The sequence below is a fragment of the Ixodes scapularis genome, unplaced genomic scaffold, assembly GCF_016920785.2.
Source record: "Ixodes scapularis isolate PalLabHiFi unplaced genomic scaffold, ASM1692078v2 PGA_scaffold1__304_contigs__length_218370807, whole genome shotgun sequence".
NCBI lineage: Eukaryota > Metazoa > Arthropoda > Arachnida > Ixodida > Ixodidae > Ixodes > Ixodes scapularis.
Window position 1 is genome coordinate 49,716,017 of NW_024609846.1, and position 18,626 is coordinate 49,734,642.

General features: G+C 42.0%; 1 protein-coding gene across 1 annotated transcript in view; it reads right to left on the reverse strand.

Annotated features, from left to right (window-relative positions):
* LOC121836065 (SEC14-like protein 2) overlaps positions 1-18,626 on the reverse strand; it is a 33,776-nt gene that overhangs the window by 992 nt on the left and 14,158 nt on the right. The window contains exons 5-11 of the mRNA XM_042290724.1: positions 18,186-18,279; positions 16,911-17,005; positions 10,656-10,734; positions 10,507-10,587; positions 8,018-8,104; positions 6,930-7,036; positions 2,440-2,743 (exon numbers count right to left, since the gene is read on the reverse strand). Of these exons, the coding sequence (XP_042146658.1) occupies positions 2,440-2,743; positions 6,930-7,036; positions 8,018-8,104; positions 10,507-10,587; positions 10,656-10,734; positions 16,911-17,005; positions 18,186-18,279 (847 nt within the window). The remainder of the gene's footprint in view (positions 1-2,439; positions 2,744-6,929; positions 7,037-8,017; positions 8,105-10,506; positions 10,588-10,655; positions 10,735-16,910; positions 17,006-18,185; positions 18,280-18,626) is intronic.

Sequence of the window (18,626 nt, forward strand, 5' to 3'; positions counted from 1 at the left end):
GTGCAAGAATTCATAAAATCTGGCGCTTAAAACACGAAAATAGGAAAGCAGGAAAGTATTATTTGTGCTACTCTTGGAAAGAAGACCAAAAATTAACCTAATTACGTCACTTAAAATAAGTTACAAAAGTACGGTATCCGTTACTACTTTCGGGATATGGCGAGGACGTTACTATGTTATCGGAGAAAGTCGCTCGTTACAGGTAACACCGTTACTTGTAACGCGTTAACGCCAACACTGCATTTTTCGTGTGCAAATAGCGTATTACAGAATACAATATATTGAGAAACAAAAAACCTCAGCGTGACGGGCGACGGACGATCATCATTGTGTTCATTATAGAGAACGAATGCTTCACAATAAATTTTGTGACAAAAGGCACCATGACTTCAGGAACGCTCTTTTGTTTTACTTGGCATCTACCAGGCGATATAGTAACCTCTGATGTAATAAAAGATCTCGCTTCAACTGTATTTTTTTTCTATTCTTTTATACTCCATATCACAAACATTTGCAGCGCTGACAAAGGCTCGGGCACGAGCGTTTGGCTTTGGAAAGTGCCTCCTAAAAACGAGTTCTTGAAGAAACAAAACACATATGCTGAACTAAAGCTCACGCGATTGTGCCTTCGTGTTTATTGCAGACATTTCTGAGATGGAGTATACACTGGGCCTCTCTTATTCTGAGGAACTTTTCGCGCACGTAAGATGCTGATTATTTCGCTGGGCAACAAGGTAAAAGAGAGAACATATCGCGCTTCACCAGACCCCTGACTGACATCTTCCTTTAAAGAATCGTTATAAGGGGGGTTTAGTGTTTTAGGGCTATGTATTTACATCAAATTGTAGGCTGTTTTGTCAAGGTTTATTGTAGAAATAGATATAGTGCGTCTTTATTTTTCAACGTCAATGTTTATTGTATAAGGCTAAAATAACAATTTATATGCGTTGTGTTGCACAAAACAGGACTACAGAATGCAGAACGAAACTATACGTCTGCTTCTGCAGGAGGTGGCAGCGACGTCAGAACGCGCCTAGCTCTGATTTACTCTTGTGGGAAAGATAATGGATAGATCTCAATGCTATGCAAAGCGCAAGTTCGTCTGCTTCTTTTGCAGGGGTTCTGGGGACATTAAAACGCCGAGCTCTGATTGACTTCGATGGAAGGATAATGGGTAGTTCTCAATGCAGCTGGCTTTGAGGTGTACCCACTATCCTTGAATCAGAGTCAAACAGAGCTCGGCATTCTGACGTCACTACAACCCATGCAAAAGAAACAGACGAACTTGCTTTCCGCACTGATGCCCTTGAGGTCTACTCTCTATCCTTTTAATCGAAGCCAATCAGAGCTCGGCAATGTTTTGACGTCACCACAACCCCTGCAAAAGAGACAGACGAGCTTGTGTTCCGCGTAGGATTCATCAACCTCCACAGAACATACGCTTGACCCGAATACATTGAGATTGTCCCGGTGACTATAAGAAAAGCGAACGTCAAAAAAATTGTGGTTCCCAAGAGAAAGAAACAGCCTTGAGTTCCATTTAGTGAAGACCACCCACAAGACAAAACAACCCTCTCTTCCCGCGCTCCCCCCCCCCCCCCCCCCCTCCAAAGCGTTGTCAATAATGGAACCACCCATCGACGCCTACACCTTGTGTCGCAGACAGACGCAGCTCTCATTTGCGGTGACTCTCGTTCACCGTGCTTCGTCGCTTTTAGCGGGTCGGGGACTCACTAAAGATAACGTCATGCGTAGGCCTTGTATAGGGAGTATTCACTGGACGCCATATTTGTGGGGGCTATTCAGAGCGCATGCTTAGAACGAGCGCACATGTATAGGCTGCTAAGACCGGCACTCTTAATCGTGCGGAATGCACGTTGCAAAAGAACTGCGGAAGCACGCCATCAGTACGCGCTCAGTATTTGCGCACACAGCTATGGCCGCCAGTGAATACTCCCTATTCCAGGTGGTAGTGGTGCAGTGCTGGTTGTGTTGCCGGCGAACAAAAAATAAAGTAGTAGCGAAAGTTTTCTTCAATTGGCTTTTTTTTAAATTTCCCCTCATAAAATAAAATCGGCTCAGGAATTTAATTTAAGAGCCCATCAGTATTTACGGAAAACACGGAACATATTAAACAATTTTTATCTCGTGTTTCTTTTTTTCTTAACTTACTTTCACGGTTTTGTTTTAGATTGTCAGGCGCCGTGAATATCTGACTCGATCAAGAAAGCTGTAGCGGGCGAACTTGTCATGATATCAATTTGATCTCTACGCTAGGTGCCGTCGATTTCGCAGAACTGAAGTATGCGCGTGAAGAGCTTTCGCCGACGCTAAAGGTATTCGTTCGACCCAGCACCCATTGGCTGCATAGTCACAAAAAAAACTGTCCCTGAGTAGGGTCATAAGGTGCGCAAGCGATATTGACAATAGCAGCCTCACATGTCCCGGGCTCAGTGGAGAGTCGCCCAATTTCAGCAACCTGATCGCACTTGACCTTGCCGACTTCCAAGACCTCCTTCGGCTTGGCGTGTTCTCCCGAAATGTGTAGGACACCGAAGCCAACGTCGTGTCCGGGACTCGTTTGGAACTTCCAGTACAGGGTTGATCCTTCGCTGTCTACTTTCACGGGTACATCCAGTTTCTGTCCGCGTTCCAAGGAGCAGGTGGTGGCATTGGGATCCTCGGAAACGCGAGGGCCGTTCTTGAGGTAGTATTTTACGGGCACCTCGCCTCCAGCTGGAACCTGCGGTCATTCTCGTGTTAATACAATAGGTGCTTTTAAACAAAGCCCCTTGATCCCAGAATTGTTTTCGTCCATTTGCTCGTCCCCTCCCTGCATTTCCCAGCTGAGCATAACGAAAAAATAATGTCACGTGACCTTACGTCACGCAACTTAAACACCACTATAGTTTCCTCGCTAGTGTTGAAATTGACGTCATGTGAGCTGAAGACTGATATATTTTCCCCGCTAGATTTACCGCGGAAATTTATGTCGCATGACCTATGCACCAATTTAATTTCCTCTCAAAATATGGCCGGAAAAGTGACGTCACGTGAACGATATACATAATCACTTTCCACGGTATACAGTAAGCAGGTTGGCGTCAGCTGATCCATACACAAATGTAGTTTCCCCGCTAATATTAGTGAGAGATTTGCCACGTGACCTATATATATACCAATATTTTGGTTAATAGGGCCTTCGTCTCACAAAATATTCTAATGAAGGCGTTCTGCTCAACGCTCAACTGTTGCTTTCTGTTAAAAAAAGCAAAGCAAGATACACGTCATTGACTAGCATGTAAGTGGTCTTTGAGTGAACTAAGGATATTCATGTGAGCTCGGTGCCAAATTGATTCTTCTATATATTTACTGATATAGGATCAGAAGTCAGTACCACACTCATTACCAAAAAAAAAAAAAGATGTAATCGACCTCACTTCGCTATTGAAGCAGTCAGTGTTTCATTACCTAACATGTTGCGTGATATTGAAAGCGCTTCGAATTGTTCGAACGAACTCAATCGTTACTTGTTCAGTTACACTGCCTGCGTTTTGAGTCTTGGGGCGTGTTGCCTAAATTCTATGCATTTTTATTTAAAATGAAACACCGGAAACGCAAGGATATATTTGCTGAGCTGTGTAATCGCCCCAATTTACACCAATTCCATTGAGGAATTGGTGTTATACACAGTAGGAGGAAACAGGTGATAAATGGCAAAATTAATACACCTAATATTCAGCACGCGTATAAATAGGAACTGGATCTCACCCAGCCTCACCCATTACCCATAATTTACAGTAGACGCTCGGCCGCTTTCGACACTAGAAAAAATGCGTCCATGAAAAACGAGTATGATAAGACAACATTCATGCAGCGGCGGATGTCATAATGAGCCATTCAAACGACGAGATGGCTACATGGTTGAAACTCCACGTAGGACGTCGTGAAAAAATGTGCGGAGTGGAATTTATTTTTTATCAACACCCAAAGAAGAAAGCATCATTTTTTTTAATATTTCGTTTTAGATTTTTTTGTAAAAACTGCCTTTACCCGACATAAAGTGTGGACACGTCCAGACTCAACTTCAACTTTTTTTTTACTTACAACTTTATTGTTTCTCTCCATGGGAGAGGAGGAGGGAGAGAAAAAGCAGGGGCTTGTCGCTTCACAGGGTTTCTCCTCCCCACCAGCAACAAGTAAAACTATTTTACATACCAGTGATTCGTGCAATAAAGTTTTCATAGAAGCAAAACACACAACAATAAACCAAAAAAAGATCTCAGATACATTACGAATGCTTATTACAGGGCAAAGGTTCCATAGAAATAGGCACAGATAAAGCTAGAGAAACAAAGAACGAATATTCCTTCAGCTTAACCTCATCAAATTTGTGCCAAATATATGTGTACCATTTATAACATTCGGAAATGAGAACTGCAGCATCTTGAGGCTCTAGTGTGTTCTCGAGCGAAGCTTTGACCATCTGTTCACACAACGGCTTGCATATGCAGGCACACTCCGCATCGTATTGGCGATCGAGGGAACAACAACTTGGATTTTGTATTACAAACGTTTGATATGTCAGACGAAATTTATAATTGTGCTGCTCTGTAATTGGAGCTATGTGAAGGTTTTTGAAAAGTTGTTATGTGTCAGGCGTTGAATTCCGCATTGCACATAATTCGGATAATTCTCTTCTAGAGCACACGAAAGTGATGCATCTTTGTAGTCGTTGTGCTATCCCAAACAAGGAAGCAGTATTTACAACAAAAACAAAAAAGAGACTCGTGAAAATTGAAAATTTTCACATTTTAATTATGCCCACAACTTTTCAAAGTCTACAAGCTCTATATTGTACTTCTGCGTCCCAGCTCATGTACTCGTACATGTACATTTACATGTACCCGAGAACCTTCACATTCTGTACAAAGTTAATATTTTGTCTTTGGAGAGAGAGCCCTTGAGTAGATAAAAAGACTATTTTTGGTTCGAAAAAGTATTGCTTTCGTCTTATTTGTAATAATTACTAAAGAGTTTGAAATTGTCCCGTCACTTATCTTCTGCAGAATGGTATTTGCCGCACATAAAACGTGGTGGACAACTACACCCTAGAAGAATAAAGTGGTGTCTTCTGCGTAAATTATAAAATCTGCAGTGTCATTTATATTCGCTATATAATTTATGTACAAGTTAAACAGAAGGGGTCCATGGATTCTCCCCTGCGGCACACCTGACGTTAGTTTTCTTAATATGGATCGTTGACTATTTATCACGACACACTAATGTAGATACTTTAAAAAACTGTCGATCATCGTTGAAACTACACCTCGCACCTCGTATGCATTTAATTTTAAAATCAGTGTTTTATGGTTAGGCGGTTGAAAGCTTTCGAAAATTAAACGAAGACGCCCAAGGTAATCAACTTCTTTTCAATACTGTTTAAATTTAATTATTCTTGTTTTAATACCGCGAGTTCCGTCGAATGCCCTTCCTAAATCCAAACTGGGAAGACGTTAGGTGAGAGTTTTTTTTTTACAGAAGCTGTATAATCTGTCGTGTATTATTTTTTCTATGCCCTTTTAAAACACTGGGAGCACAAAACAGATCTATAATTACCTAGGTTGTTTTTATCCCCAGACTTCAAAATAACCGTAACCTTAGTGACTGGCATTTTTTCTGCTGGAAAATGGTCATTTTCAAGTGCCAAATTAAAATGTGTTAAAATTAGCAATTGATTTAATTGCATATTTCAGGGGTTTGAGTTGAACACCATCTATGTCAGTTCTTTTGCTGTTTCCAAGGTTTCTGAAAACCGCTTCCACTACCTCTGCGTCAGTGGGACAAAACAGAAGTGTGTCAGAGACGCCTCTTACAAATTGAAATGCATCGGTAGCGTTACTATTATTTATAATGTATAGAAAATGGTCGATAAATACTTCAGCTAACGCCAAACCGTATCTCGTCTTCCCCTCGATGTTAACCTCGATGGCTGTAGATTCAAAAGGGCCACGTCTCAGAAATGAGTTAAGCTTCTTCCATATAATATCTATTCATCGCTAATTTTCAAAGGCAGCATAGAAATATGAACGCTTAGCCTTACGTGAAGCGCTTGTCACAGCATTCCGCTGCTTTTTAAATAACGACAGAGCATCTATATTTCTGAATTTCATAAAGTGGTTGTAGAGGGCGCCTTTTTTTTTTTCATGATTTGATTAGCTCCTTGGTCACCCAGGGCTTCCAAGCTTTTCTGTTTGCAATTTGATTTTTTTTTTTGTACGGGAAGCACTGTTAATATATATTTGTAAAAATAAAAATAAATTATTCATATGCCTGTCAGCTCAAACGCTAGACAACACCATGCTCCAACCAGTACGGCAGACCTCAGTTTCAAATGCATCTAGATTGTTTCCACTGATATTTTGATAAAAACTGGACAGTCATCTCCGTCCTTCTGTGTCCCAAATTTTGAGTTGTCAAACATATAAAATTGCACCAGGTTAATTATCGTGGTTCCAATGACACTTCCGGAGACGTGAAATTCCTAGGCATTGGTTAGAAACAAATCTAGTAATGTTTTTTTTTTTTTTTTTAAAAAGGAGTGATTCTCTTGGGTTTAGATATTGGGTTAAACTATCTGTACGACTGATATAAAAAGAAAAACCCTAGGAACCTCGGTGATGAGGAAAGCATGTTGAGATTCAAGTCTCCCCACAAGAAAAGAGTGAAACCATTTTCAACAACAAACAAAAACAAACCGTCAACGAATTTTAGGAACGTTGAAGTGGAACGGAGAGCCGATTTGCGTTTGGACCTTATGGTCCTCCTGCTTCGGCGAAGCAACTCTTAGGTCTTCCGACTGTACAAATATAAAACAAACCAAATATTTGCTAGCAATGTATATGCCATGATAAACAAATTCTTTTTACCAAGTGGGTGCACTCTCTGTCGCCATTAGGTCCCACCAGGTCTCCTCCCCAATGAGCAGGCAGCTGGGAAGGATCCACGTACTTCAACAGAACCGGCTGCCATCCTTCTACAGGAATGAGAAGTATTTTAGAAATTTGGTAACGAAGAGCCAGAGTAGACGCCGGGCCACCATACAAAAAATAAACTTTGTCGTACAGGGGTTTTACTTGGAATAGACACCGTGGAATCATCGTTTGGTTTACTGATGCAAAAGAAGGAAATCCTTCGACCTGAGGTGACGGAGGCCTCCACCCCAATTTCGAATTGTAGCTGAAAAGTGCCGTCCTCACTGAATTGTTTTAGCGCTAAGAGAGGCTCGGCGAAAACATGTACCGCCCATTTCATACCATCTGGAGTTGTAGGCTGAACTGCACTTGCATTTTAGGGAAGATATTCGCTTTTAGCGCAGTTTTTACTGGGCGTTTAACGAACTTCAATATCACATTGTTATTTGTAACACGGGGGAAAAATTCAATGTGAAAACCTATATAATCGAACAAAAGTATCTGGATGTCAACAAAGATGAACTAGTATTACTTAATTTGCGATGCAGATGGCAAGCACGTACACACGGAAACTCTGAGATGAAGTTGGAGATCTTGGAAGCACACGTGCTAACAAGAGTAGATCAATAGAAGCACGCCGAAGTATTAGCCAGAACAGTCGTGGATCTGAGGAAACCACAACGTCCTCTTACATTCGGCCTAAAAATCTCCCCGTCACGTCTAGCTCAATCGCAGCTCCGCAGCCCCCGCCCCTCGCCTTTTTTTTTCCTCATCACCTCTGCTACTTGTGCAACATAACATTATTCATGTAGTATTGAGCCTTCTCCGGCTGCGTTCACATTGACGCAGTTAAAATTTCCCATGTCTATACCCAGGCTAGTTACGTCAGGGCGCTTTAACATTCCTCTACCTGTTTTCTGTGTACATTTAAGAGATAAAACTCCTCCCTCATTCATAAACCAATAAAAGTACTGCATGCGCAATAACGGCGGACACGAAATTTCTTAAGACATGAAGAAATTATGATGCGCTTAGTTTCTTACCGCGTGAGAATACTTGGATTTTTCCCGCTGTTCTTTCAGTCACGAAGTGTCTGATGAACTTCCAGGAGATTTGAAAGAAGCTTGGAGCTGCCGAAATGTTTGCAAACGCAAGAAGAAAAAAAAACGTTATTCGTTCGTAGTTAACTTGGGACTGTTACGAAGTATACGCTAATAGTGTTATTTTTTGTTTTTCCTGCAGAGGTTTAGAAGTATATTTGCCATATAATTTATCCCGTGTCTTTCCTAGTTTGTTTTACCTATGTGCGAGCGTAAAGAAAGCTGGGAAAGCGAGCGCAATGCTCTGAGGAATCCTGCTATGAATGCGTGCTTGTGAACTGAAAGTGCGGGGCCAAGTGGGCTAGCGCACACCAGCTCGGAGCGCCTGGAGCGAAAGCTCGCGCTGCAGCACCAAGTGATCCTTGGTTCAATTCCTCCTCCGGCCCGTTTCAATCTGATTGAGCATCGTACCGGCGAGCGATCGTGTATCACTACTGCCTGGTGCACATTAAAGACCCCAGGCTAGCGGTTCTAAAGCACTGGCTAAATGTTTCCTCTACAGCTGAGAGATAAGTCGCCCATTGAGGCAGACTACCTTGAGGCTGTATAAACTTACCCACATTTTAATTGTTTTGTGAACTGAAATCCAAACTCCGTGCCCAGATTTGTGGTCGCGTCATTCAAAAGCCTATGAAACAACGCTAGCGGCCACTATATTTTTGTAATAGCTTCCTACTCAAAGCGTAGGATCGGATCCCAGTTCACGCCGAACGCCGAAGAAACACTCATGTCTAGTAATGCTCAGAGTGCAAGCACAATATATGGCTGCCATAAATAATCGGCGCAGCTTCTACTGAAGACCGCATACTTTAGAAAAGGGCCTGTTGTGAGCCTGCCAAAGTTAATTACATGCGTATGCAGCACTTACATTCTAGTGTGGGGCACAGTAATGATGGATTCTCAGTTGATAGGCCAACCAGTGGTTGTGTATACATGCATGTGATTAGCTCATCGAATCGAGATGGACGACTATTATTGAATATAAACAAAATTAAGAAAAAACTTCCATTCATGGTATTGATCCCACATACATTTGTATTTATGCAATTGCATTCATGTAAACGTAGCAAGTGACGACATGGCTTTTGATTGAAGCATAGCGCCAGGCTGTGAAAGCAGATCAATGTTTATGAACACCCCACGCACCTATTTTCTCGCATAAGACAATCATCTCTAATCACAGTGGTCGTCGAAAGAACTTTAAAAACAATTTGAAGCAGAGACACATTTCTTCCAGCGAAATGCTTTCAGAGCTGTCAGGCTTGTATTTTAGAAACCAATGAGTACAGGGCTTCGCCATTCACCTGACTCGGTCTTATGGATCTTCTTTATAAACCACGTGTAATTCCCTTGTGATGTACGGTACGTTCCCCGTGCAACTGTGAGGCGCCTCTGTGCAATAGCGCATAATTCACAGAATAGTTGATTAATCAATTGGTTTTACCATCCCGAGGCTCAGATGTGGTCTGTGTCATTTTCCACATGGTTTTTAGGGCATAGTGTGTATTGCAGCGTAAAAGTAAGAGCAAGCAAGCTTGCTGTGTGGAGCCATCTAATTGGGTCATGCTCTTACTACGCCAGGAATGCATCTATACATTGAGCCTCATACCTCAAAATGTTTCGAAAACGTAACTTCAGTTAACTGACAAGATGGCGCTGAAATTCTGTGATAAATAAAGTGATTAAGTCGAAACATGTACAAGTTATTAATTGCAATGGCGTATAAGTTATTTAAAACTCACAACACCAATATATGTGCAGCTATTATGAAAAGCCCCCATATCTACGTCCATAATACGTGTGCGTTGAGTTCATAGTTCTAATTCATGAAGGTCACTCGGCGTAAAATAAAAGTGTGAGAAACGTTAAAACCAGACATTGCAACTTGTGCTGGGACAGAGCGCATGCGAAATATCTGTTTGAAAAACCCAGATTCAATCGCATTTGAAGACCGATCAGTATACAAGGCTGATAATTGATAAGTCACACAAGGGGAATTGCAGTTATTCGACATCGTCTAGATTTGCAAGAGTTGGCACTGGCGTACGTTTAGACGCCTCAGAGCCGGTAACGATTCGGTTACCGTTGAAGAAGGGCAATTTAATTTTATATTATTTCCTGTTTTGTCTAAGGGGAAAATTTTATTACTAATTTGCGCATGGCAACCTCACACCGTAGTGAACAATTTTGTTGAGGCATGCCAACTTCATATTATTTCAACCTCAAGTTAACGCGTGGAAAACGTACTTTATTTTACAATTCTTCCACGATCCGATTCAAACCGGACTAAACAAACCGAGTATCCAGGTTCTCATGACTAACACAATGATTGCTAAGAGTAAGCTTTTTAACAGCAGCTCCATGAAATTATATATAGGTTTAGAATCAAATACAGGACACTTTCACCAGCATAATGATGACTCTTAACTCACCGTTAATAATGAAACATTGTTCAAGCATCTCAGGATAGTAATTCTCGTAGAGTACACTGAGGAGACGAACGAACTCGACCACTTGAAAGAAAAGAGACTGTCATGAAGGCCAAATGCATTCCATAGCCGGTAATATTTTGAGTTTGTACCTTGGTAACTGTACATTTGTCGGATGCCGAAGTTGTCATAGTCGAAAATGACGGTAATAGTATTCACGAGCTTCCCCAGCTGTAACAAAACATATCAGTGTCCTGCTTTGTAAAGCGGAAAGAGTTATCTTTCACAAGCGATATAAATGTCTATGTGTCAAAGGTAACACTATTTTAAATATACGCCAAAAGACGAAACTGACGACAAACAACAAAGTATATTTAGTGGAAAAAAATTAGGACAGCAGTCGGTGGCATCAGGATACCTGCGGTTTTAATCAGTTGTTCTTATGCCGTTTGCGATAAGTGCGGAAATGAGTAAGTTTGTCTCTTTGGCTGCCACCGCTTCCGAGAAATTCTTTAAAACAACAAACATTCGCACTGACTGCTTTCTTTTCTTTAACGTAAAAAAACTTTTAAACTAAACCCTTGATACCTTTTTGTCCAAGTGGAAATTTGGGCCAGTTGGTTCGTAATCAGAATATCAAGCGCAAAAAAAAAAAAACGACAGGACAAAGAGTACAAAACAGAGACAGGGCGAAACACAGAAGAGTACGTTCTCTCTGTCGTCCTCTCTCTGTTTTATACTTTCTGTTATCTAGTACATCTTACCAACCCGCTCGTTGGGAATATAGGACAAAGAGGAGAGTAAACAGGCTCGTTCTGTTTACTTTCTTTTTTGTGCTGTCGTTTTTTGGCGCTTCATATTCTGATACCTTTGTGTCCTTTTCAATAGCATATGTGCCAAAAAGATTAGAATACATTATTAACAACTTCTCTCACACTTTCAAGTCTAAACATAAGACTTTAGATTAAAGAGGGTCGCGAAAATTCCTACTTTTCTTTCCCCAGCAATTTTTTATGCACCCCTGTAGCCTCATTGCTGGGGCATTTATAGTATTCCCCATTTATCATAACGGTAATATGGCCCAGCAGATGATACGTAAAGCGGTCCCGGAATGGCATTCTACCCGCAATCCTACTAGAACATCATGTTTCATCGACGCCATTTTAATATTAGAAGCCTTGCAAAGAAACATAAGATCAAAGTAAGATATAATATTTTCTGAACAGTTAAAACGCAGTAAAGCAAGTCTTATTTCCTGTACCAACGTTTCGGTGGTACCTTATAACTGGGATATCGGTAGCACGTTAAAAATGTCAAAACAATCTAGGTAAAGTTTTAGTTCTATATTACTGCTTGCTAAATAACCTGCATAAACTGTAAATAGTTTTTGTTACATGTGTAGTGACAGTGAATAAATGTTCTGCTCGTAAGATAATTTAAAGGAACATTTAAAATTGTTTTGCATATAAAGGCGTAGCGTTTGTAAAAAAACAAACAAATCCCTTTATTGTTGTGGTGCATTCCAATAAGTGAGCTTCGAAATAAAAACGATAAAAAGCCACTTACCACAAGAGTTTTTATAAATGTGAGTGCGCACTACAACGCAATATGACCAATGATGTACCGCCGAAAGGCACAATAAATGAGATTGTTGCCCAAGCACAACGTCAAAACTTTTTTTTTAAAAAACGAGATAGGCAGTCATCGGAAAAAGTCCATCCCGTTCTAGAGCAAATGGCTAGGAAAGCACACTACTTAATTATAACACACAATTCGACATAATTGCTCACCATATAAACTATATTTAACATTCTCGACTAAAAAATATGTACAATAAATTTTAAAAAAATGTTTCGTTTTTTTTTTTTTGAGGAGTTACAAGTTTAAACGTTTTGTGCCCCTTTCTGATACCGTTTTCTTCTAACGCGGTACTAAGTAAAATACACATGTTAGGTTTTAATATTTATTTCAACTACAACTGTTGATATCGGCGAAAATCAGTATAACCCAGTAAGGAGACATCAAAGCGTTTCTATCAGCTTTATAAATAAATAATACCAAACTGGTCAGTACAAGCACCTCCTCTAATTCGCTCGAAATTGTAATTACCTTATACAAACAACAAATAACATCATGGAAGGGCTAAAAACTTGGCCTACCTCAATACAATATTTTAATAATCTGTGAGAATAATACAAAAAGCCCTGCTTTTTAGTCTCAAAATGTAAGAATGATAATCTTTCTAGCGGCATCATCTTGCACTGCTCCCTTAATGAAAAAGTAAGTTCAACATTAACCACATCAGCTACTACATTCCATGGACTAAGCACATAGACGGCATCATTTAAATACTTGCTGGTATGATTTGTTTGCTACATGAACGTCGTTTCCTTCTCCATTATGCGTCAAGTTACTACTGTACAATTTAATTTTTTCATTTCCTTTTAACTATAATCACCTGGTCTGGGATACCCACTTGATCTCTATGTCCATTTGCTGGATTGCGATTGACCAGCTCCGACTATGGACGGGAACGCGGCCACGGTCGGCCATTTTTTTTTTTTTTGGTAGAGTTATATTACTTTTAGCCGTCATAGTAATATGGCGGACAGCGCGGTGGCGGCAAGCTGGCTGTCATAAAAATAGCCTCAGTCTAGTGCACTGTACCGTGGATGATATTTCGTGCTTGATTGAAGTTGTTCGACGAAGCAGATTTTTGAAAGCCGGAGTGAACGGTAGCCCCACTTTTGAGGACCCAGCGAAAGTTTTACGAAAGCGCCGCACCGAGGGAAAGCAACGCAGCTCGCATCGAAAGCAGACGCCGTACCGGGAATGGGCCCCTCCGCAGTTCGGCATTGCTCACAGGTAATGGCGTGATTTCGTTGGGGGTGAAGTCTTGTACTCCCGAAGATATGTATACGGATCAAGAGACGCCGTGGATGTGCTCGCGATCATTTATCATTTGGGGAATTCCCCCTCATGAGTGTATATATTCACATAAATATGGACATGGGTTCACAACCCCCTTGCTCAATCTCCTCCCTTTCCCCCCTTCCTCACCTTTCCAAAAAACAAACATTAGTACACCACAGAGGTCGCAGTGTGCACTCGGAATTCACTAATGTTTGTTTTGCTTCCAGGCTCGTTATTGTGAACATGATTCCACAAACACCCCACTCCTTCCCCCACCCCCCCCTCAAAAAAAAAAAAATAGTGAACTGCAGACAAGACCTGGACACCTAAAGGCGCTAGAGTGTTTTGGGGGCCTTTGAGCCAACAGGTATATTGCCCTAGTCATATTTTTCTACAAAAGCAAACATGTGGTGATTCACATTCGCTGTGCATAAAAAGCGAGGCTGGACCCTTCTCTGCTCACTTCGAAGGCAGAAAAGACGGTGGCAGGCGCAAACCACTTGTTCTGCTACGATTGGCTAATAATGTTTTCTTTTTAGTTTGATTCATTAATAGTGACAACTACCATTATCGTTGATTTGTGTTGAGGGAACGGAGGCGTTTATATTAACTAGACATGACTGTGACGTTAAACGCAAGCCATGTATACAGAAGCCATGGCAACACTCGAGTACTTCTAACAGAAAAACGAAACGTACACTCAACAGCTTGGTAAGTGTGCAGTAGCTTAAACCAGCATACATACGACGTGACTGTAGAGAACAAAAAAAATATCAGTAGGATACAACACGATAAGGACAAGTTAGAATAATGACTAGTAATTGAAATTTTTGAGTGCAGATGAGATGGATGAGTTAGTTAACTATATGCCGCACTGGAGAGGAGTGACTGTGCGCTGTCAAGACCTTTCTAGGAAGTCTAGAAATGTCTTGACAGCACCCGCCACACTGCAATGCCGCCGCATTATCATACACCGAGCAGGAACAGCGGGGGCAGGTGGGCAGCGGGCAGGGATTGGGAGCACGTCTCCGGTGATGAGAAGGAGCCAGGTGAGATACGACTGACGGTGGACGGAGCCAGCAGGTAATGGCCGGGCACTAGGCCTAGCGCCTGCCCATCGCAACGATTCTCCGCGAACAGCGAGACTTCGCGCCCTTGACGAGCATTCTGTTCCAGCAGATATTCACGGCCTATCGATGACGGGGGGCCCCCTTGCCGAAGGCGCACTAGTGCTGTAAGACATAAGAGGAGCCGGAAATACGCAAACGCATGTCTGTGTCCCACCATCGGCCAAATCCGCTTTCAATGCGAGCTCTGCTGCTTTTCCCCGGTGCTGCAATTTCGTGAAACTTTCGCTAGGTCCTCAAAGATCGGGCTACCGTTCACGCCGGGTTTCAACAATACCTTTCGTTGAACAAATTCAAACAAGCACGAAATATCACTCATGGTTCTTTTTATGGCAGCCTGCCAGTATAACTGCCACAACGCTGTCTGCCATGGATGAATGATAGTGGCTGCACCAGCTATACCCTATCTAACAGGCAGTAGATTGCGGCACCATACTTCTATGGTACGGTTGCACATAATATAACTCTACAAAACAGATGTCTGTCAGTGACCGCATTCGCGGAGCGGGCACACACGATCCACCAAATAGACATAAAGATCAGTGGGGATACCACAATAAATACAAAGTTACGTGGAACATTCTTATTGCAAAGAATGTTGTACGTAAAACAAATACCACGCTTTTATTCATTTGAATTATTTTTGAAAAAGCTTTACCACTACGGATAAAAGTTCAACGTTAAATATAGGCGAAGTTATTTTAAAAAGTAATACGTTTTTATTAAATTTGGTATCATTGAGAAAAAAAAATAATTTAAAACAGTTCACTCGTCAATCGGACTTCTGAATAGTAGAAACGTCCCTCACACATTACGACCTTCGAATTATTGAATGGACTTGACCAACAAACACTTCTACCAATTTAAAATATTAATATAGTAAATTCTAGCCTACGTAAACTTTGTCAACTATATATTTAAAAAATACAGTCGTTGATTTTTTTTTAGCAGATTTCCTCTAAGCGAAGCAGAATTAGTTCACAGTGTAGAAATTTCTTCAGAGAATTTTGCAACCATAATATAAAGCTGAAAGCCTAAAATGCTTATTCATTCTTATTTTTTACAGCGCAGCTTTCAGGGCCCGCTTACGGCTTGAGCGGCGTCGGCGTCGGCCTCGCCGTCGGCGTCAACGTCGCCATCGCCGTCGGCGTAACCGCGATGTCACGTGACCCCCCCCCCTCCCCGAGGTCACGTGACCCCTCCCCCGTGGTCACAGGACCCTTCCCTTTCAGGGTCACGTGCCCCCCCCCTGAGGTCACGTGCCCCCCCCCCCCCGAGGTCACGTGACCCCTCTCCCCCGAGGTCACTTGACCCCCCCCCCCTTCCGAGGTCACGTGACCCCCCCCCCCCCAAGGTCAGGTGACTTTTCCCCCAGAGGAGATTGAAGAATGAGGGGAGGAGGAGGAGAAAGGGGAGGAGGGGTATACATTACCCTCAGTACCCTTCCCTCCTCCTCCTCAAGAGCTGCGCTCTAATTCGGCGTTAAAGAGAGTTGTAAACTGCTCCGACTTTTTTCACTGTATTGTTAGTCGATATTCCTTTTCTTTTCTTGTGCTTCTGTCAGGGGATCTTTAAATAAAAATAAAATTAGTTTTCTGCACCTCTGTGTACGTGTAACGGAGCAGGGGACCAGTCAAGCTGCTTGAACCGCTTTTTTTTTTTCCAAGCCCCTACCTAGAATACATGCATAGGTATGTATTGTGTATAAATTATTATCTCTATCTCTTCCAGCTTGTTTTTGCGCGACTTTACAGGGCCTAGACTATACGCCTCACCGTAGCTTGGCAAACGGTGAAGTCTGTGGTCCCAGTGACCCAATTACTGCGTTGGAGGGATTCACGTGATTCTACTCTATTTCACGAGTCGTGCGCAATGCTGTCAAAGCCACGGGCAGGAGCCAGAGGAAAGACTCTTTTCTGCGAATTTTGAGCTGCAGGCTAATCAACCCGAGTGACGAAAGCGACATCTGCGACATACAAAAGAGGGTACGGGTTACGAGGGGAGTTTCCCCTGTTCCTATTCCCTAACAGCTCGGGTTACGGTATCGCCCTTGTACCCTTGTTATCCACTGCCACGTGCTTTACCACAATTGCTCTTATTGTCTCAAGGGTGCCGTAGCGTTCGCTCTTTGCCAAGTTACAGTGAAACGAAATCTAGTACGAATATTAGTGTAGCTTTTTATAAAACCTCGTCGCACTTTTAATTTTTCAAACCTTCCTAGCTTCAATTCGGTCATTACAACTGCATATGTGGAAGCCTATTTCTTATCCACTGGAACAATGCCTCTCTCTGAACCGGTTTAGATTAACGACTGCCAGGTTATATACTTAAATGAGTACCCGATTTCAAAATTTTCTTCGGGCTCACCATTTTGCTTTGTGCTTTCATGTCGGCGATGATCTTTTCAACGATAAATGTGACATGCTTGACCAACGCCTCCTTTGATACGCACTGCAACATTCCTGTGGGTAAAGATATCGTTCTTAATGCTTTTTCCGTTAGTGGCTAACGGGATTTTATTTATTCCAAAATGAGATTGGTAAATATCAAATGTACACAATCAAATGTAAAACGGCAATTGCAAACAACAAATATACTGATTCCCCGCGCTGGCACTTCTCCACCACCAGCCATCAGCAAATTGCAATATTTTAACATAAGGTGGCGGCGTCTTGATAACATTTTAGATTAACTTGGACAAGTCTTTCTTTTCAGTTAGCAGCTGAGTCATCTTCTACAGTTTAGTTTTTCGTAAGGTGCGCGAAGGTGAAGGCTTCGAGCCACACGCGCATACCACTATAATTTGCTATCATTCTCAGTTATATGGGAAGGAAAAATCACGTGACAGGCTCCTGCAGCTTTATTAGGCTCTGAGAGATTGCGGCCTTCTAAGGTTTCCATAAAAACTCTAGCTCTTCGCCGAGGAGTGTGAAAAGGGATCATCATGCTTTATGATCACTGCTTACGAGCACCTGCCCATTGGCACCATGCTCGCAAGTCAGAGAATTGGTAACAATGCTTTGAATTCAATACAATTGAGGACGTTTTTATAATGTTAGAGCCGAAAGTACAATAGACAAGTGAGAACGCTCAAAAAACAAAGCAGAGAAACCAATGATGCACCACCGTGAATTGATTGGGCCTGAAAAGCCGTCAACCTTTTATACGTGCCCTGATAGGTTCTTAAATATATACATAACAGGTCAAGGCGGCAGTGTAGTGCTTGTTATGATGACTGGTGCCACATCAAAATCTTAAAGCACTGAATAGGTTTATGCTCTCAACAAACGAAAATAAACAAGCACACGGCAAAATGTATTATTCCTCGCAAGAAGCGTTTTGCAACTAAGAATACGCATGCCCCCGCCTCCCCCCCCCCCCCCCCCCCCCCTTTTCTCCTTTCTAACTGTCGAAAGTAAAATACAACTTAAACATTCTTGCGCTTCCTACAGCAGAACGGAGTTTCTCGTTCGTCAATTCCGTTCGTCCGCACCACTATACGGTTTACGGGTTCACTGGAACATGAAATACCTTTGAAAAATGTAGCATTTTACGTCTGCGTTAATGTACAGCCAAGTTCAATGTTTTAGTGCTCCCAACAGCGTCTAAATGTTGCAGTGTTGCTGAAGTCTTCAATGTTACCTTTGAAGTCCGCATTGCCGAAACGCAGGATCCAGAGGGGTCGGCCTTCGCGATCGTGGTTACACAGGCCGCCAGGATAATAGAGCCTGAGCACCTAAAATAATATCTTTCTTTAGTTCGCTTCAACGCGTACTCGGATGACCGGCGAATCTCGTGAGCTGTACACAATATAAAAATGTCGTATCCAAGTATATCACCTCAAGAGCAATCGAAGCGCTAACTTGATGCAGAAACGGAAAAAGGGACATTGACGTATATTTCGGCAGAAGAGAGAGAGCGTTCGCATGAACGAAATCTTACAGGTCGTCGGCGTGACCACTTTATATTACCTTCGTGCTAGAAATACACGTATATAAAATTAAGAGAACATTGCAATAATGAGTTCCTATTATGTTAGGACATGTCGAAATTAGTTTCTTCCCTCAAATTTCTTGTTAAATT